Genomic DNA, 20,702 nt, shown 5'->3' with positions numbered 1-20,702 from the left:
CACACACACACACACACACACACACACACACACACACACACACACACGTTTTATCTCCTTCTCCGCCTCTGTCTTTCTCTCTCTCTCCCTCTCTCTCATTCACTCTCCCCAATCAAGAGCTCACCACCCGAGTGAAACACCCCTTCCCTCAACTCACAGGGTCTGTAACCTCCCTGGGATTCCTGCAGGAGCCTCCCAACCCGGGAGGGTTTGTGACTTCCTGAGGGGGTCCAAGGAGGGGGCAGAGGGGAGTCCTGGGGCTGTGGCTCTCAGTCAATCCCCTCACCGAACACATGTGAGCTGAGGCTCACAATGGACCACAGGGACAGGGAGAAGTCAGGAACATCTGGGATTTGTTGCGGGGGGCTGGAGGGGTTGCATGCAGGAGTACAGGCCCAGATTTCATGCCTTTACTCCCAGCTCTAGGTTAGTCTTATCTTCTGCCTTCCTCTCACGCAGCCCCATTCGCCCTTTCTCCCCTCTTTGAGTCTCTGAATAACGGAGGTCTGGTCCTGGACCTCTGACACTAACTCCCTGCATGGCCTTGGACAAGTTCCTTCCCCTCTCTGGCCTCAGTCTCCATATCCGCCCATGGGAGCTGGTCTGCCCATTTGGAGAGGCCCAGGTCTACCTGGTGTAGATGCTGGCCCTTTGGAGACCCAGGGCTGTGGAGGTGCGGGGTGGGGCTGGGGGTCTCCTAGAGTGAGGACAAGTGGGAGACGTTTGGTCAGGGGCCGGCATGTATGTGAGACTAGTGTGTCTGCTGTGCATCCCACCAGCCCTCAGATTCCCCCCTCTGTGGGGACCCTGGAGTAGGGACTTCTGGGGAATAAACTTCACCAAGAACTGGGCTCCTGCAGCCTGGAGAGAGGGCTAGGGGCAGAGGCCTGGGAAGGCTCTTTCTCTGTCCCTCGCCCCTCCTCTCTTTCTCAGCCTCCTGCTTCTCTCCAACTCTCCCATTCTTCCCCTGCTTATCCATTTTCTGTGCTCTCGCCTCCACTCCTTCCTTCCAAGATCCTCGCCCCTGTGTGACCCATTTCGAGCCCCAGTAGGGAAAGGAGGGGCTGAATGTTCTCAGGGCAGGGGCAAGGGCCAGAGTGGGCCACTGGGAGGGTTAAGCCCTGGGCTGTAACTTGAGGCCCCCCAGTGCCCCAGCGAGCCCCCTCCCCAGCCTGGGCTGGGCCAGACAATGTGGCTTTCATAACACGAGAAGGCCTGGCTCTGCTGCCTTGGGAGAATGAGCCTGCTGCCCAGGAAGCCCAAACCGCAAGAGACCCAGCCAAAACCCCACAGACGCCTAAATCGGAGACCAGAATCCCCCACGCTCCCTGCTGAGCACTGACAGAGCAGCAAGGCCGAGGCCCTGCTGGCAAGATAGCCAGGGAGTAAGTCAGCCCCTCCCTCAGCCACCCAAGATGCAGACAGGGGTGCAAGGGGACCCAGGGCAGCTCTGGTTGGGGAAGGTGGCCAAGCCCGCACACCCTTGGCTCCCCCAGTGGCCTCTTCCCCATCCAGCCCCGAATGCCCCAGGAGCCTGGCTCCCTAACCCACAGATTTCTGTCCAGCACTGTGGTGTCACATTCCTGCTCTTGGTTCTAAATTGAATTTCCTGGGGAATTGGAGCCTTCAGACCTAAAATCAAACCAACTGGACCCAGCCTAACTGGCCATCTCAGGCCCTCACAAGTCCTTAGCCTGGTGACCTGAGCCTGTGACCTGTGTGTCACAAGTGTGTATCAAACGAGTCCACATTCTTGCCTTCTTGGTGCTGGGCGCCAGCCCTAATTCTCACCTTCTCATTCTCTCTCCTCCTGACCTGGGGCTCCAGGCCCCAGAACTCAATCCTCAGCAACAGACATTTGCTGAGTGCCTACAGGGGCTGCAGGGAGTCTGACTGAGGACCCGCACTTCGCTCCCTAGTTACGGTTTACAGCAGGGAACCCTGGATGCTGAGTCCTCAGTAAGTGGCCGCTCCGAGGAGAGACTATTGGCTCGAGGGTCAGGGAAGGCTTTCTGGAGGAAGAAGTGAAACCCCAGCTGGGTCATGAAGGATGAGCTGGATTTGGGGAGAGGGGAGAGGTAGGACGTTCTGATCAAGGGGAACAAGATAAGCTTCCCCTTGATGGGGAAACTTGGATGGATTGGGCAGAAGGCCCTGTGGTAGCCTGGGGCCATGGAGAGGTCGGCCAGCCTGGAACATAGGATCCTGGTCCATTGAGTAGGCTGAAGATACAGACCAAGGCCTTGAATACCAGGCCAAGGATAGACTGGAATGTGGGGCTTTGGTCACTACTCTCTGAGCAGATCAGATCCTGGCCCTGTCTCTGCAGAGATGGTCGGAGCTCCAAAGGGGAAGGCTGGGTCCACTGTCCACGAAGACACGAGAGGGCTCGGCTGGAGGCACCAGGCACTGGAGCTTGGGGACGAGGGCCCAGTGGACACTTTCCAGGCTTGGAATGAGCCCTTCCCACCTGGAAGAGGTCCCCCGAACTCCTTCTCCATCCAGGAACAGCAGGCAGGCAGAGGGAGCGCACAGGGTCCGGCTGAAGTTTGAGTCTCTCTGCTTCGCTCTCGGGCTTATGGATTTAAACGTGACTTTTCCACCCTAGAACTCAGGGCATTGACCTGACCCTTATCCCATGTTAGGGATGAGAATATGTCGAGGCACACGGGCTCTTGCCTTTCTGTGTTTCCCCCTTGGAGATGGGGACTCTTGAGAGAAGTGCAGGGCTAGGGCTTCTGCTCAGAGACGCCACCAGCATGGCTGGCCCGCTGTGCACATTATTATTTTGTTTAAGTTTATTTATTTATTTATTTTTGGCTGCACCGTGCTGCTTGCAGGATCTTAGTTCCCCAATCAGGGATCGAACCCGTGTCCCCTGCAGTGGAAGCGCGGAGTCCTAACCACTGGACCGCCAGGGAATTACCCCCTGTGCACATTAGAAAAAGGTGGCTCTGGTGGGGCCCCAGCCAAGGACTCCAGCCCCACCCCGACCCGGGGCAGATGCCTTCACACACAACTTGAGTTTCTTGTCCACACAGTGGCCCTTGTCCTTTGCTGGCCTCCCATCCTCCTGGAGTTTCTCCTCAGAGATGTTCTCCCCTCTGTGGCTGGGCAGGGGTCTCCTGGTAGCAAGAAGGAAAGCTGGGCTCTTGCCGTCTTTTGATGGTTGAGCACGTGGGCCCCGCCTCTAGTCTGGTTTTTCGGCTCCATGTGCTTGCAGGGAGAGCCATTTCTTCTCCAGCATCTTGGCGTCGGGGCCCCTGGGCAGCATGTCACCCGCAGACCAGGTCCTCCTGCCACTTCTTGCTCCTTCTCTGCCTGCTCCCACATCTCTGGGCCCTCAGCACAGTTTCCTCTTCTGCCCTCAGCGCTGCTCCCCCAGTGTCTGCTGGGTCCCCTCCGCAGCCCTCCCGGCTCCAGGAGGTCTGTCCCTCAGTGTTTCCAGGTCAAGATGACTGGACTGGATTTACTTTCCCCCCTGGTTTCCTTCCAAGGTCTGATGCTCACCCCCAGAATGGCAGGTTTCCTGCAGGAGGGGCCTCCTTGGGACTTTGTCTGTGCTCTCTGTAATTTCCTGTTCCCACCAGATTCAAGGTCACCAGCCCTGTAGGTGACTTAGGAGAGACTACCCAGAGAGTGGCAGGCCACATAGGGGTAGGAGGGCCCAGGTGAGGACCAGTCTCCTAACTCCTAACCAGTCTTCCTCACCTTCCTCCCTCTTCAACCCTGGGGGCCAAGAGGCTGCAATCCTGGCTCCTTCCACTGCAGGACTGACAGTGTCACCTCTGTGTGCCCTGGTGACCTCAGGAGAAAGCCTGGGAAGTGACCACAAGGCCCACCGTGCCTCAGTTATCATTCTAGTCTCCCCTCGTTCATGCTGTAGCTGTTCACACTGGGCTCTTGGCTTCTGCTGGTTTTCTCGAAAGGTCCTTTTCCCCTTCTTTGCTGACTGATTGATTATTTAATACCCAGCGTAGGCACTGCCTTCTCCAAGCAGCCTCCTAGACACACACAAACACACACACACACACACACACACACACACACACACACCCCTGGGGTAAGTGCCCACCTTCTGTGCTCCCACAGTTCTTAGATGCCCCTGCTGTAACTCTTGCCCTGCGGTGTATGTGACCGACCCCAACCCCGACAGAGAACTCCTGGGGGAGTGACCAGGTTTTCTCATTTTGGTCCACCCAGTGCTTGACGTATTGGGAGGTGCATCGTAGCTGTTACACCAAACAGCACAGGAAGGAAAGAGGAAAGGAAGGAAGGGAGAGGAGGGAGGGCAGGCAGGGGGATGGGCAGGTGGAAGGGTATGTGAGTGGCCCCCTGCATGCCAGGCTCTGCTGAGTGTTTCATTTACTCTTTGAAACCCTGAGGGACAAGCATGGTGAGCCCCCTTTCACACAAGGTGACCCAGTTCCTGGTAACTCGCCCAAGCTGGTATCTGGTAAAAACCAGGGCTTGGGTCTTCCAGCTGCTGGCTCAGGCCTTTGTCACTACACCACCTGGGAGAGTCAGCGCTCCGCTTCAGGGCTTTGGCAAGACGCCTCTAGGGCCAGAGGCTGGAGCTGGGCAGCCCCCTCCCTTTCTGGGAATTAGGACTCAAGCCGTGAGCCTCCCTCTCCAGGCCAGGTTGGTCGTGACCCTCCACTGTCCTGTCCTGTCTGTGCTGCTGTAGACCAGGCTCTGGGCTGGGAGAGGTGCCATGGAGCAGGTGGCCTGGATCCCCCTTGGGGGTCATCTCTGCTTCCCTGCTCCCCCTCGTCCAAGCCCTGCGATCCTCCCAAAGCCATTTGACCTCTCATTAACGCACAGAGCTCTCAATAGGCCCAAGGAATGGATGGGGCTGGAGGGACCTGCCGCCTGCCTCCCTGGGCACCAGGAGGGGTTCCCAGCACAGAACTGCCACCGTTCAGGAGTGGTGGGAGCCCCAGCCCTCCCTGTACCCTGTCCCAGCTCCCAGCTCCAGGCAGGGTCAATGGTTTCCCTAGGCAGGTGGGAGCATGCCGGCTGCTCTCTGTACCACCCACGTGGGGTCCCTGGGGCCTCGGTCCCCCTGGCCGTGGGAGACCAGGGTCTTTGGAACAAGGATTGTTCAGGGGTCTCTGAGCCCCTGGATCATCCCCTCCCCTCAGGATGCTCCCATCCCCCAGACCTACTTGCCCAACCTGAATTGATCCCTCTAATGGTCTCCTTCCCTACCCCTCCGCCCCCATTTGGAGACAGCTCAGGGAAGGAACCCCTATGTAAGGCCCTCTGTGCTCTGTGATTCGTTCTGTTACTGTTTCCAAGACTAGCTCTTGTCTCTCTCTGTCGCTGTGGGTGTGTCTCGTGATTTCTGTGTGTGGTGTGTACGGGTGGGCGCTGACCTGTTACTCTCTGGGTTTCATCACCCTTTCTCTTCATCTTTCTCTGTGGCTCCCTGTGTCACTCTCCTCTCCCTGGGCCCTTTGGTCTCTGTGTCTCTCTGAGTCTCTCATTTCTGTCTCCCCTGCTCCAGTGCGGCTTGGGGGAGGGGCGCCCTCTTGAGGCCCCTGTCATTCCCACTGCACAACCTGGGGGCTGATGGGAGGCCCAGGCTGCACCCTGTCATTGCCCAGCCTGGCCCCTGGCCCCATGACCCTGGGCTTCACCCTTCCTGTCCACCCTCAGGCCTTCCCACGCCCAGTCACCTTTCTGCCACCCTGCCCCACCTCTCAGCCCCCAGAACTTTCCTCCCCTGGGCCCAGGGGCCCCTAGTCCTGCTGCTCAGGAACTGTAGGTGGCTCCATTTCTGCCTTCCGCCCACCCTGCACAGAGGGGCCGAGCCATTCACTGTAATTACATGTGGCTGCCATACGCCTCTTCCAGCCCTCTTGGGCTGTCTCCCCGTCTCTCTTCCTGCCCGGAGCCCCTCCGCCTCACCCCCCAGGGTTCTCTGACTCTTTCTCTTGCTATCATCCTCTTTCTTGGCCCCAGTTGCTCACTGTCTGTCTCCCTCTTGCTCTGTCTGTACCCCACTCCCTCTCCATCGCCTCTGCCTCTGATCTCACCTTTATCTTTCTCTCCATCGCTGACTTTCGCTCAATTGCTGAGTCTCCTGCCTGTCCCGGGCTGTCTGTCACTGGGCGTCTAGGGCGCCCTCCTCCGTGCCCAATCTCCCACATTCTGATGCACTGTCTTTGCTTCTACCTTCCACTGTGCCTTTGATTCTTTCTCTCTCCATGTCACTCTGGATGCCTGTCCCTGTCTCCCCATCACTGCCTGTCTCTTCTCTCCTGCGCTGTGTTTCTGCCTCCCCCCACTTCCCTTATACCGTGCATCTCGGGCCCCACTCCCTGACGGTGCACACACACACACACACACACACACACACGTGCACATGTACACACCCTTGCTCGTTCACGGGCTGTGGTTTGGGAACTTTCTATTCTAGAGTCTGGCACTGTTGCCAGATAGGGTAAGGGCTGTGTAACTGGTACTGAGTCCGAGAATGAGGGCTCACGGCATTCTGGGCCATGGGAAGGGGACCAGGGCTGGGCAAACAGGAGGGCACCAGGAAAATGTCCTTCAGTCGTCTGCATTTTCCCTAGCCCAGACCCTATCCCTCCTGCCTGGGCTGGAGGTAGTGACAGGATCTGCTCAACCTGCGGAGTCAGCGCTAGAGGAGGGCTCCCTGGAGGAGGCGGCACCCTTCATGCCCCAAAGCAATGGTCCTGGGGCCTCCCAGGCCCTGGACAGCACTGACCTCGACATCCCCACAGAAGCTGTGACACGTGAGTCCTAGGGGTCAGGGGATTGGGATGGCAACATGTAGGGGTTGCTTTAGGGAATCCAATGCAGATGGGCTGGCAGAAATGCCATGGGTGCCTGTGGGAGCCTAGCGGTGGGCCAGGACCTTGAGGTGTGGGCAGTGGAAAGGTGTAGGACGTTGCCCTTTCTGTCTAGGAAGAAGACCTCCACATACAAAATGATTCGGATAAAATTAGTTCAAAATGAGTGTGGACAGGCTCCAGGCAATGTGGTTCAGGACAAGAGAGCGTGAGGCCAGGGCCAGGGAGCCAGAGCCTGAGGCAGCCCAGCCTTCAGCGTGTCAAGAGCAAACCGGCAGGAGAGACACCCGCAGTTGCTCTCTGTAGAAAGGAGCAAAACTCAGCTCTATTCCCAGGTTTAGCTCAGTGTCTCCAAGGAAGTCCTGGAGGGGGAGAATTTGCCACTGTCACCCTCAGAAGCAGGGGAAGGGACACCCAGAATCATTTTGTGATTACCAGTAAGATCCGCAAAATCTACGGACACATCGGCACTTCCCAACTTTCTTTCCCTGCATGATCTTACGCACTTTCCAAATTGGCCTGTATTGAGGCAGCAGGATAGCTCTTGCCAAGCGCATTTTACAGATGAGGAAACTGAGGCACAGAGACCCACTCTCCCTGAACACAGACTGCGGAGCTCAGGTCTCCTGGCCCAGTGCTCTTTCCTATGCCTGCCTGCCCAGCTGGCATGGCCGAGTGTGGAGCCACCTTCAGCCAGGGTGTCTGGGGTAAGCTGGACTCCCTGGAAGTCAGGGTTACTAAATCCTGCTAGTGCACTGCCCTCCAGACACACCCACCAGCAGAACTGAGAGAAAGAGGTGAATGCCGTGGTCACGGAGGAGGGGGCCTGGATGGGAGTTGAACAGACACCCCTGTGTCTATGGGCCCTGAGTGTTTGCTTTGTGACTCAGCCACCACGACCACTGCCACGGCCATGGCCACAGGCAAGCTCTGTGTCTGCCCCAACTTCCTGGGCCCTTAGCTCACCACATGCTCCCGCCCTCTGGTCACTGTGCCCATGTTTAGGCAGCAGGGCAGGGGGCACCGAAGCTGGCCAAGGACTCAGCCCAGTCACTCACCATGGGGCCAGGAGGTGGGGACAGGATGATTCAGGCCTGGCCACTTCCCCTGGCCTTAGCCCTGTTTACCCAGATGCAGGCACCAGCCACTGCTCAGGGCCAGAGGCTCCCAGCACGGTCCTCCCCAGAGCCCTGTCTCCCATTGTATCCCTGACTCCCCAGCTTGTCCTCAGCTCCTTTCTCCCAATCTCCATCCCCTCCCCCCTCCATTTCCTAGCTGTGGAACCTCTGGCAAGTTTTACCCTTTCTGGGCCTCAGTTTTTTCATTTGCAAAATGGGCTAGTAATAGTAGATCTGTTTGATGCTTAACGAAGTTACTACTGGGAATTGCTGGTGGTCCAGTGGTTAGGACCCAGCACTTTCACTGCCATTGCCCAGGTTCAATCCCTGGTCAGGGAACTAAGATCCCGCAAGCCACTTGGTGTGGCCAAAAAAAAAAAAAAAAGCACATAAGGAAGTAGTTACTACACTTAGAGCTCTTAACGCTGTGTGTGTCTGGCACCTAGTCACAGCTCAAACCATGTCAGCTACTAGTTTTAAGAGTAGTGATGGTTGTGATAGTAGCAGCTTATTCCTCAGTCCCTTGCCTCCCAACCTCTGCCCGCTCCTTGCCTCTCTGCTCTCGGAGTCCCAGCTTTTAGCCTCCAGGCTGGTCCCACCTCTGACCCTTCGCTGTGTGACCTTGGACAAGTTACTGTACTTCCCTGGGACTTGATTTCCTCATCTGTAAAAGGAGGATACTGCCCTCTAGAGATACTGAGAACAATTTGCATGCCAAATGCTCCGAACAGTGCCCGGCGTGCACTGAGTGCCCAGCAATGTGCTCCCACCATTACTAAAAGGCCCAGCCCCCTCAGTTAGGGGAAGCGCTGAGGCCCCCTTCCGCTCTCCTCAGCCTCCAGCTCCTGCCCCAGACACCCACTCCTGCCACAATCCAAACCCAGAGACCTGGCCCAGAGGGAGCTGGGGATCTAGACCACAGGGCCTGAGAGATGTAAGTGCCCCACGTTCACGTTTACTGAGGGTCCTCAGGGCCAGAGGGTCCCGCCCAGGAGTCAGGGGCCCTGAGCAGAGGGATCCTCGAACTCTTATGACCCCTTCTCAGACTTCCACACACACACACACACACACACACACACACCCCTGCCCTCATCTCCTGAGAACAGAACCATGCCATCCAGGTGGGCAAACCTGAGGGAAGGAAGGGGGTGTTTGGAGGGATCTCCAGGGCCAGCCTCCCCACACCCCACTGATAAAGCTGTTTTGTTTCCTCAGCCTGGGATGGGGACCCAGGGTTCCCAGCTTCTGGGGTCTCCCTGCTTGGCCTCCCTTTTCCCTTCTCCCCCTCCTCAGACCCAAGGGGCCCCTCAGCAAGCCCTTTCTGCAGGTGCCCCACAGAGGCTGGATGGGGCAGGGAGCTGGAGGTGGAAGTAGCGGGAGATAGGGGGCTGCTCTGAGGAGCCCCTGATTCCAGGGCCAGGGCATTCATCTCCAAACAGATGTTTCCAATCAATCACCTGGCACACGAAGGGCAAAAGCAGCAGGGGGCTTGGCAGGGGCCGAGGTGACGCTTAACTGCTTCCCTGCTGCCCCTCCACCCCCAACTGCCACTGCTCTCGCCAAAATCCCAGGACCCCAAGAGCAGGAGAGTGGATTTCACGCCGGGTAAGAAGGTGGGGTCCAGGGCCCTGAGCCTCTCCCTTTGCCTTGCACCTCTGTCTTTTCTGGAATGAGCACGGACCTGGGAGTCAGGAGCCAGGCTCGACTCTGTGGCTGTTTCATGATGTGCCACTGGGCAAGTCAGTTTTCCTGGGCCTCAGTTTCCCCATCTGCAAAATACAGATCAGCTAGATGACCTGTGGCGTATCTAGGAAAAAAGCAGGCAGGATTCAAGCAGAGCCCCGGGAGGCTGTGCGGGGACCCCCCCCACCAGCTCCCACTTCCCCCATTGCCCTTTCTCATCATCTTCCTAGGCCAGCCTCAGGGGAACCCCTTGGGCTGCACCCCACTAGTGGCGAATGGCTCTGGCCACCCCTCGGAGCTGGGCGGCACCAGGCGGACAGGGAACGGTGCCCTGGGTGGCCCCAAGGCCCACCGGAAGTTGCAGACACACCCATCTCTAGCCAGCCAAGGCAGCAAGAAAAGCAAGGGCAGCACCAAGCCTGCTGCCTCCCAGATCCCTCTCCAGGCGCAGGAAGGTAAGCACCCCGTCTCGCCTCCCTCTGGGAGAAGCCTCCAAAGCTGGCTTCCTCGAAGTCTGATGCAGGGGCCAGCGGCAGCATCTTTGCAAGGTTGCCGGTTAGACGTGCACCATCTCAGCCCCACGCCAGGTCCACCAGATCTGAACCTCTGGGTGGGGCCCGGGAGTCTGGGTTTTAACAAGCCCTCCAGGGAGTCTGATGCAAGACTCTTAAATCAGAGAACCTTGCAGAGGACACATGTTGGGTAAGGTAAGGCACGTGTGAGTTCTCAAGGCCAGCCCCTTCTCATCCCTACTCTCCCAGAGTTGCTCTAACAAGAAATGGAGCCATCTGGGCTCGTCCAGCTTAAGCCACCTCATTTCTGGAAACAGAAATTTTCCTTGAGGAATGGACCATCTGTTGGGCGAGAGCACAGCACTTAGCGTAATAAAATCATGCACCGTCAGATGCTTAATTGGGGGCGGGATGGGGGCTGCAAGGTTCAGTGGGAGGTCAGAGCACCCAGATATACCAGCCATTGTTCCTGCCACACAGAGGTCCTCTGAGGGACTGACCTGGGCAGCCAGGTCCCCCTCCCCACCAGGCATCAGTTCAGCAGGGGTGACGGCTACCTGTAGCCCAGTGATGCTTGACCTTCACCGCAGAACTTTTAAGTAATTTCTGCCCATGCTGGGGGACTCTGGCTGGTCCTCTGCAAACAGGATTCAGTGTACACATTTGCACACAATGTGTTCATAACTTTCACCCCCCAGAGCAGATTCTGCCCAACAGGCTTGTTTATGAAGGGGGTGTTCATGCATCTGAAGTGAACTGGGCATCTGCTGTGAGCCAGGCACTGTGCTGTGTGCTGGGTACCCAGGCCATGGCCTCATAAAGCTCTCATCAGAGAGATCCAAAGGTAATCACTCTGCGATGTGATAAAAGATAAATGATGAGTGATAAAGTGAACACAGGGGGACACCCACACCAGCCCAGAAAGCTGGGGAAGGCTCCGGAGGTGTCTGAGCAAGCCTTAAAGGATCATAGGAGGATCTAGCCGGGGTGCCTTAGCACAGAGGTGAGAACTGGCTAGTGTGGCTAGATTTTGAAGTTCCAGGTGAAGAATGGTGGGAGGTGAGACTCCAAGCAGACCGGGACTCCTGCAGTGGAGGGTACATAGTAAGCTGCATAGTGGGTCTAGACTTCATCTGGAAGACAGTAGGGAGCTTCGAAGGGTTTTAAGCAAGGTGGTGACCTCACCAGATTTGCACCTGAAGAGAACTTCCTTATCCAGTTTGCGATAGATGGCAGGGGTTCCAGCTGTGCGAGCCCCCATTCCCTGTACACAGGACTGGGTGGGGACGTCGGAGCCTGCATGGTGATGTGAGACTCCCACAGGACCAGCAGCCTCGAGCCAGGGGCCCGCCTGGTCAGGGGAACTGGACACTGCCCATGGCCCGACCCCTGGGAGGGGTGCCAGCCCAGCATCTTGGCAGCACACCAGCGGTTCAGGACACGGGCTGCTGAGCCAGCACCACCGCGTACCAGCTGGGTGCGCAAGGCAGGATCGTGTGTGAATTCACTTCCTGTGTATTTACTCAGCACCCACGATGTGCCAGGCACCGGTCTAGGGACCGTAACAGCCAAAGACGCCGGCCCCTGCGGTGCTTGCCCTGTAGTAGGCGGGGAGAGCTGTGTAAGCCGCGGGAGGTGCTAAGTCCTGGGCGGGGAGGCAGAGCAGGCGCCGGCAAGGGGGTGGGGCTGGGGCCCGGCAGTGTAAAAGAGGGTGCTCCTGGAAAGCCTCCCCGAGAGGGGACATTTGGGCAAAGACGGAGGGGACAGAATGAGCAGAGCACGTATCTTGGGGCTGGAGCACCGGGGGGACAGGGGGCAGTGCCTGCATGACCAGGAGTAGCCAGTGTGGCCACAGCAGAGGGATCTGGGGAGGGGCCGTCGGGGCTACTGGGAGCGCTTGGGCTTTTCCTCCTGTTGAGGTGGAAGCCACTAGAGGGTTCTGAGGGCAGGAGGGGGGGAATCCAACAGAGGTTTTTCAAGGGTCCTTCCGGCCTCCGTGTGCGGAGTAGGTGCGTGCGGGCCGGGAGCAGTGGTCAAAGGCAGGGAGTGGGGAGACCCGCGAGGACGCAGTTGCTGTCACCAGGCAAGAGCTGAGCAGAGTGGCAGGATTCTGGAGAGATTTTGAAGTGACTTCTCTGTGCCTCAGTTTCTTCATCTGTAGAGAGGGGCTAATACAGCCCCACCTCAAGGAGTCGTTGCAAGTTTAAATGAGTTTAATTCGTGCACAACACTTAGAACAGTGCCTGGAACACGTCATCCCTCCGTGTTCGTTAAATAAATGACCGAGGGTGGTCAAAGCAGGGACTCGGGATCCAGGCTGCCGGGGCTCAGACCCTCACTCCGCGTAACTCTCCGTGTCTCGGGGTCACCTGGATGGTGGGTCCCCACTTCACGGAGCCGGGGGAGGGCTGCACGAGCGTTGTCTCTGCACTCAGTGAGCCTGCCGCCCGCGCTGGTCCCCGGCCCCTGGCCGTCTCGCCTGCAGACTGCTGCGTCCACTGCATCCTGTCCTGCCTGTTCTGCGAGTTCCTGACGCTGTGCAACATCGTCCTGGACTGCGCCACGTGCGGCTCCTGCAGCTCCGAGGACTCGTGCCTCTGCTGCTGCTGCTGCGGCTCCGGCGAGTGTGCCGACTGCGACCTGCCCTGCGACCTGGACTGCGGCATCCTGGACGCCTGCTGCGAGTCGGCCGACTGCCTGGAGATCTGCATGGAGTGCTGTGGGCTTTGCTTCTCCTCCTGACCCGCGGTGTCCCCGGCTGTCACACGAGGCTGGACCGCCCCCTCCCCCGGGCCTCTCCCACCCTCCCCGAGCCCTCTCGGAACCCCAGCCCGGTGAGAGTGCGGTGCCGGTCCTCCTTGCTGGTTTCCCTGGACAACAGCACCTAAGACCTGGGGGGAGGGGGGACCGTTCCTGGCTCAGCTGCCAGGGCTGCAGAACACTGTGAAAGTTGGGGGAGGCGGCCGGGACATGGGGGAGGCTGGGGTGCTGGGGCTGTGCGCTTTTCTACCTCTCACTGCCCCTGTGCCTGCATCCCCCCTCCCCTGCCCCCAGGCTTAGAGGACAACAAAATGTGAAAAGAGACACCCCACCTGACCTCAGCCAAGCCCCTCCCCGGTCTAGCCTCCTGTGGGGCCTGACCCACACAGTGACCCCAGAGGGCAGGGCTGGGCTTGGGCCCAGGGTAGGGTGGGAGCGGGGAAAGGTATAGAAAAGACTGGAAGGGGAGAGGGAGGGAATGGAGGGAAGGTCTGTTCTATTTGTTGCTGTAAATAAAGATATGGGTCCTTCTCACATTTCCTCAGGACTCATGAGTGATGGCCATGGACCACGACTCTGAAAACCAAACACTCCCACAACCCCCCTACAAAGTCCCCAGATGGATGGGGCTTTCCTAGCCTCTGAGGTCCCCTCCCTTGTTTCATGTTCCCCCCTGAGGGAGGAAAGGAAGACGGGTACCCACGCCCCACCTTTATTTCCTTCCCTGCCGAAGGGACGGAGAAGCCCAGAAAGGGAAGGGTTAACCCTTGGCATAGAATTAATTAACAGCAGATGTGTTCAGGTTTTGATTAATTAATCTCCTGCTGACTCCTGCTTCTCAAAGCCATAATGGCTCCAAGGCATAGGGTGACGCCTATGTCAGTGGCAGAGCAGGGCCTGGGGAGGGGGCAACCCCGGGCCTCCCCGCACAGCCAGGGCTGCACTGGGAGGCAAGTTTGGCCTGAATGGAGGTCACGTGGCCCAGCCTCAGTTGTCCCCCTGATTTCCAGGGGGCCTGAGATAGAAGAAAACTGTCAGGGCTGGCGGGAGCCGCAGAGGTCAGGTGTCCAGAGCCCTTGGGTGCAGGAAGGAGGGGCAGACCAGAGCACTGAGTCTGACAGCGGGGAGGGCTGTGTGGACCAAACCCCTCTCCACCCCATCCTGGACCTGGAGGAAGCCAGGAGGGGTCCAGGGTGAGTGAGAGGACAGCTCATGGTTGGACTTGGATTGTCCTGAGGAGAAGACATGGCTGAAGAAGGCCTTGAAAAGTGGAGACCTCATGGGAAACCGGTGGGCTGCTGCTTCCAGGAACAAAGGGTGGAGAGGCCCTGATGGATTCTGGAGGGGAGGAGGGAGCTCAGGAAGAGAGCCAGATGAAATCTGAGCTCTCTTAAGGAATGCCACATTAGGGAACAGCCCATGGCCTTGGGCGTGGGTTGCAGTGTCAGCAGAAGGAGGTGACAAGAGATGGTGAGAGGGACCCCACCCCCCTCCCCTGCAGCCCCTCCCCTCATACACGTGTACACAGGCCTCACTTTGCCAACACCAAGGTTTTCCAAGGACCACATAGGAAACTCAGGACACAGAGAGGAAGTGACCTCCCCAGGGTCACATAGTCAAGATCAAAGCCAGGAGAGAAGCCCCATTTTCTTGGCCCCCTCCATGTTCATCTGTCTCAAGCGTTTTTTTTGTGTTTTTTTGTTTTTGCTTAGTTATTGTATGCTCAAAGTACAAAAGGTTCAAAAGTCTCATCAAAAGTGCATACACAAGCATTTACCCATATCATTTTTCTTTTTTTTTTACAAAATGTCAGAATCCCATGCACGTTGCACCATTTTTATCACTTGACCATTTGTTTTGGGGCTCTTCCTTATCAGCACTTTGAAGAGCGGCCTGGAGCTTCACGGAGGGATGAGCCACACATGACCCAGCTGCCCAGCTCCTGCTTAATCCCTTCCATTAATTTCTCTGTTATAAACAAGGTTGCGTGAGCATGTCCTTTTGCACAAATGAGCTGTATCTGTAGAATATTCCTGAAGGTGGGATCACCGGGCCTCAGGGTGTGTGTGTTTGTGACTCTGACCTCCATGAGGGGATGCCAGTCTGCCCCCATGGCTGCGGGGAGCGTCCACTTTTCTGCTGCACTCCTTTGTCCACAGGAGGATGGGTGACTGTGGGAGGGCCTCCGTTCAGTCCCCGCTCAACCCAGCTTCTCCCCAAGGCTGAGGTTCGAGGGACGTTAGGGAGGACCAGCATAGGGGGTTTGCCTGACCCACTCAAGGTCTGGTCCAGGTGGGCAGGAAGGCCCCTTCCCGGCCCTCTCCCCTCGGTGGCGGCCGCTGCAGGAAGAGGCACCTCTGAAGTCCAAATAGCGGTTTCCTGCAGGACAGGGGCTGAAACCCGAGAGGCTGAGCTGGGTAGGGGTGAGACAGAGGCGGAATTCAGCCACACACACACAAACACACACTCTCCTTACAGCCACATACATACATTCCACAAAGACACACACATACCGCACACACACACACACCAGACATAGACACACACATGTGCTCACACACTGCACATTTCAGAACCTGCAACACCACCAGCCCATTCAGCCTGATCCTTGTGTCTGCTACCCGCCCCCCTGCATCCCACGCCTTCTCCACCTTCCCCAGCCCCCGCGTCCTTGCCCAGGTGGCCTCATCTCTGCTGGGAAGCAGACGGCATTTATCTTAGAGGCCACTGACCCACCCAGCTCTGCTCACATGTCCTTCCAGGGCAAGCCCTGGTTCTGGACTGTTCCCCTCCACACCGTGGCCCTTCTCTGTTGGCTCCCAGTCTCTGCTTTCTGACCAGCTGATCTGAGCCGGGTTCTGCTGTAGGTCCTGGGGAAGAGGCCCTTTCACTCTCGGGGCTTCAGTCTCCTTGTGTGTACAATGGAACAGTGATGAGGCTCTGGAAATCTAATGGCGGCCACAGTATCCAGGGAAGTCGCCTGCTTCTCTGGTTTTCTTTCAACCCTGGAGCAGCAGATCAGCACCCCGCTTTGCCCAGGAGACTTCCTGGGGGCCACTTTCCTGCCCTGGGTCGTCTAACTCAAGACAGGCATTACCACATTTGTGGGAAGGCAAGATGGTGAGGCCAGGCTGAGTTGTCCCTGGCCAGGACCGCCCATGACCCCTGGGTGATCTGGTGTGTTTGCCCTGTAACCGAGCAGGCGGCTGAGCCAGGGGCTGGCTTGTGTGGGGAGGGGTGCTCTGCCCGCCACGCCCCGGCCTCCTGAGCCTGCACCAGCTTCTCCCCATTCTTTGGCACCTTTAATCGGCATTCTCTGTGCTTGTACTCAGAGCTGGGCCAACTCCAACTCGGCTTCGGGCCTAGACACCCCATGTCTCCAGGGCAAGGAGGGGACACCTTGAAGCACCCCAAGGCTGGACTGCCTGCAGCCAGCCATGCCCTGGGCAGAGGAGGCAGTGGTGGGGACTGTGGGCTGGTCCCCAAGGCTCAGGACAGCTGCTGCAGACACCCCCCGTTGCTGAGCGGGGGCAGCAGAGAGGACAGAGGTCATAGACCTGGCCCCTTGTCACTTCCGTGTTTATGCTCCTTTCCACATTCTGACTTTCCTAGAATGATACGGAGACAGGCATGGGATGGTATCTCCCACAGCCCCAGCCCTCCCCTCCCCACCACCTCCTCCAGAGAAAAGCCCCTCCCAGCCTTCCTTGCCCCGCACCTGGTTTTCCTATCTTTCCCCGACCCTGTAGCGGCCTCTGTACCCCACAATTCCTACCATCCCTGGGTTACAGCCTCATTCCCTTGTGATGCGGACAAGTGTCCAGGGGTGCTCGGAGGCGGGAAAGAGAGGTGTGTTCACGTGCTGTGTCTCAGGCATTTCTCAGTTTTGCCACCTCAGGGGGCCCAGGGAAGGCAGTAAGGCCCATCCCTGGACCAGTCACCATGTCAGGGGACAGAGGGCTACAATGAGCCAGGCCTTTGTGGCCAGAGACGGTGGGTTACGTGGCTGCCCTTCCAGAATCAGGTGGGCACATTTCCCAAAGAAATAGGGGTGCTGTGACAAAAAGTGTGGGGGGGGGAGGATGGCAGATTAAAACAACAGAGGTCACTATAGGTGGGTCCAGAGGAGGCACCTGGGTTGGGGAGGCCTGGCTGGAAACCTTGAGCTGCACAGGGCATCTGGCTGGAGAGGGAAAGACAAGGACAAAGCCTTTCAAAAATCTGAAGCCTGGGAGGAGAGTGAGGCTCAGTCTCGGGCTCCAGTGGCAGAGGTAAGACCCAGAGGCAGAGGTAATGACACGGGGAGAGAGATCCCAGCCCCAGGCAAGAGAGAGAACCGCCCCAAGGAGAGCGCACTGCAGCAGTGGTAGGGGGACCTCCCGGTTCCAAACACTGTTCCAGGGGAGGGGGTGTCAAAGGGGTCCCTGCCCTGGTGTTGACTGTTGGCAGGGAGGACAGATGGAGGAGGGTGGTTACAGGTGGCGCCCACAATTCCTGCTAAGTCAGACCTTCTGTGGCTCAACGATGCAGCCAGTGACCACCTGATAAGAGAGAAACAGAGACTGAAGGTAGACAGACCGGAGATGGAGTGAGATGCAGAAAAGGAGGGGAAGAGACAGCGAGGCAGACGGGACAGTGCGGACAAAGCATCCCCAAGCCCTGGAGACAGAAAAGCGAAGCAGGGAGGCTGCGGGCATGCGTCCCTCGGCTCCTCCCAAGGTCACCCGCCACTGGGGCTTTGGGGGCAGCGGTGCCCCTCCTTTTGGTCCCGGGTCCCTCCCGTGCCTGGAGCCTCTACAACGCTGGGCAGCTTGGCATTAATTAGGGGACTGGCTAATGGCTCGGAAGATTGGCCCATTCCAGGGACGCTGCTGAATAGAGACCTCGGTGAGATTTATTCCTAATTATCTCATTTGTCTCCCCCCATTACTCTTTATGGCTGGGATTTATGGGGCCATTAATGGGGCCTGGCCAGGCCAGGATGAGTGTGAGCCTTGAGACGCTTCATAATAATAACAGTAACAACTCTCACCCTGGCCGGATTAATGGGTTCTTGCCCTCCCCACCCCCTGTCCTTGGGACCCCAGCTACCTGCTGCCTAGAAGTCCCTCTCGCTTCTGGGACCCCTGGTCCTCAGCCACCTGTGGAGTTTGAGCCCGTGGCCCCTCCTCTGCCCCACTGCACCCCAAGCCTGTGTCTTAGTCCTTCTCTGGTGTCACTAATGGGGAGCTTCAAGGTGGTAGCAGGAGTGTCGAGTCCAACGGTAACACCTCTGGGACAAGGCCTGTATCAGCAATTGATGAGCTCGGCTGCAAGCCGCAGAAAACCCAGCTGAAGGTGGCTTAATCTAAGGACATGCACTGTCTCCTTAACAAAAGTGCAGAGGCAGGTGATCCCAAGCTGATTGGGAGACTCAAAGATGCTGTCGAGGAAGCTGGCTTCCATCCTTTCACTCTGTCATCCTCATCGTGTGGTCCAGGTCTCCCCTCCTTGTCACAAAGTGGCTACCACAGCCCCAGGCATCAAGCTCACACAGCATCCACACAGAACAGAAACAGCAGAGCGGGAAAGAGAGACCTTCTCCTCCTACGCCTTTCACCAGAAGGGGGAAAAGCATTTCCAGAAGCTCCTAACAGGCCTACTTACATTTTTGTCCAGACTGGGTCACATGTGGTCTTAGGTTAACTTCCCCAGAAGCAGGCCCTAGACAAGGCTTCAAGTGCAAGTAGGTTTGTTCAGGAGGGGATTCCAGGAAACATCAGTGGGGGAGGAGGGGAGTGAGACTGGGAGGGAAGGCAGACAATAAAGGGTGTGTTATCGAATTGGTTACCACTGTGGGTGGATAGCACTCGGTCCTGCCTCTGAGGGAGCTGAGGTATTTATACACCAAACCCACCATCACTGGTTGAAGGCTCTTCCCAATGGAGTGTCAGTTCTCTGGTGCTTGCTGCCTGGTTGGGCTGCTGAAGGAAGCCCTCCAGCAAAGGGGCAGAGACGCAGAGAGGCAGAGGTTGGCCAGAGAGCTCTTCACTGGTAATGCCTGAGGGGACAGGCAGCCCCAACGCCTGCAATGCGTGTGCAGTGGCTAACAGACAGACCAACCTGGTCCACTGCTGGGCAGGGAGAAGGGGGCCGGCCGTTGAGATCACCACAGGGTCTGCCTCAGCCTTCACCCCGTCTCTCCAGGGGTGAGACTCTGCCACCAGAGGCCAGTCACAGGGGCCGAGCAATTTCCACATCAGTGTGAGGGACAAACCCCACAGAGAGGAGGTGAGTTTCAGCCCCGGTGCTGTTGGAATGTGGAGCTGTCACCTCAGCCTCCTCTACCTGCTTAGCTCAGGAGGAGAGCAAGAGACGGCCCTTCCAGACCGTTCTGTGGCCACCCTCCCTACAGGCTGCCAGTCCTCCTCCATCCCCATTCCTGGGTGTGGTTGCCCCGCCTTCCCACTGCCACCCACTCTCAGGATGGAGAAGTCCAGCTTTTTCCATCCAGGCACCAGCTTCCCCCCATTTTGCTGTAGGTAGAGACTGTCTTACCTCATGTTTCAGCACCAAGAGCCCTTGTACACAACCGCTTGTACACAAGCGCATCTCCTTTGGCAAAATAGACATGCATAAGCCATTCAACCCAGCGATTCAATTCCCTTCTGGTGGCATATGAAAAAGGTCTAGGTACACACACGCTCCAAAAGGCACAGACTAGAATGTTCACCACCACGCTATTCATAGTGACCCCCAACTGGAAACCCAATTGTCCATTACTGGTAGAATGGAAAAACAAACTGTGGTGCAGTCACCTGATGGAATTTTGCACAGCAGTGAGAATGAACAAACCCGACCCAAGGGGAAAAAGCCAGACACAAAAGAGCAGACTATGCGATTATTTTTACATAAAGTACAAAGACAGTGGAATCAATCCATGGTGTTGGAAGTCAATTACTCTTTCCCATTGTTTCTTCCTTCTCTGTTTACTGTACCTATATGAGGTGATGGGTGTTAACTGAACCTATTGTGCTAATCATTTCACAATATATGTTAAACAGTCGTGCCATACACCTTAAACTTATATATATCTCAATGATTTCTTGATAAAACTGAAAAAGAAAACATACTGACTGGGCTTCCCTGGTGGCACAGTGGTTAAGAATCCGCCTGCCAATGCAGGGGACACGGGTTCGAGCCCTGGTCCAGGAAGATCCCACATGCCATGGAGCAACTAAGCCCATGCGCCACAACTACTGAGCCTACGCACTAGAGCCCTCGAGCCACAACTACTGAGCCCGTGTGACACAACTACTGAAGCCCACGTGCCTAGAACCTGTGCTCTGCAACAAGAGAAGCCACCGCAATGAGAAACCCATGCACCGCAACGAAGAACAGCCCCTTCCATCGACAGATGAATGGACAAAGATGTGGTACATATATACAATGGAATATTACTCAGCCATAAGGAGAAATGAAACTGAGTTATCTGTAGTAAGGTGTATGGATCTAGAGTCTGTCATGCAGAGTGAAGTAAGTCAGAAACAGAAAAACAAATACCGTATGCTAACACATATATATGGAATCTAAAAAAATAAAACAAAAAATGGTTATGAAGAACCTAGGGTCAGGACGGGAATAAAGACGCAGACGTAGAGAATGGACTTGAGGACACGGGGAGGGGGAAGGGTAAGCTGGGACAAAGTGATAGAGTGGCATATATACACTACGAAATGTAAAATAGATAGCTAGTGGGAAGCAGCTGCATAGCACAGGGAGATCAGCTCTATGCTTTGTGACCACCTAGAGGGGTGGGATAGGGAGGG

At 57.0% G+C, this 20,702-nt stretch overlaps 1 protein-coding gene across 3 annotated transcripts in view; it reads left to right on the top strand.

Moving 5' to 3' along the window:
* The window catches only part of MDFI (MyoD family inhibitor), a 15,805-nt gene extending 2,377 nt beyond the window's left edge, over positions 1-13,428 (top strand). Inside the window, exons 3-5 of one of the 3 annotated variants that reach the window (XM_029241578.1) lie at positions 6,582-6,764; positions 9,853-10,077; positions 12,620-13,428. In XM_029241578.1, the coding sequence (XP_029097411.1) occupies positions 6,582-6,764; positions 9,853-10,077; positions 12,620-12,876 (665 nt within the window). In that variant the 3' untranslated portion in view covers positions 12,877-13,428. The remainder of the gene's footprint in view (positions 1-6,581; positions 6,765-9,852; positions 10,078-12,619) is intronic. The other 2 variants (XM_029241577.1, XM_029241579.1) reach the window with 2 other exon arrangements.
* Positions 13,429-20,702: the final 7,274 nt, after the last annotated feature.

Source organism: Monodon monoceros, unplaced genomic scaffold (assembly GCF_005190385.1).
Source record: "Monodon monoceros isolate NGI ecotype Baffin Bay Population unplaced genomic scaffold, NGI_Narwhal_1 Super_Scaffold_3, whole genome shotgun sequence".
Taxonomy (NCBI): Eukaryota; Metazoa; Chordata; class Mammalia; order Artiodactyla; family Monodontidae; genus Monodon; species Monodon monoceros.
The sequence above is the reverse complement of the archived record's forward strand: the minus strand, read 5'-3'. Positions and strand labels throughout refer to the sequence as shown.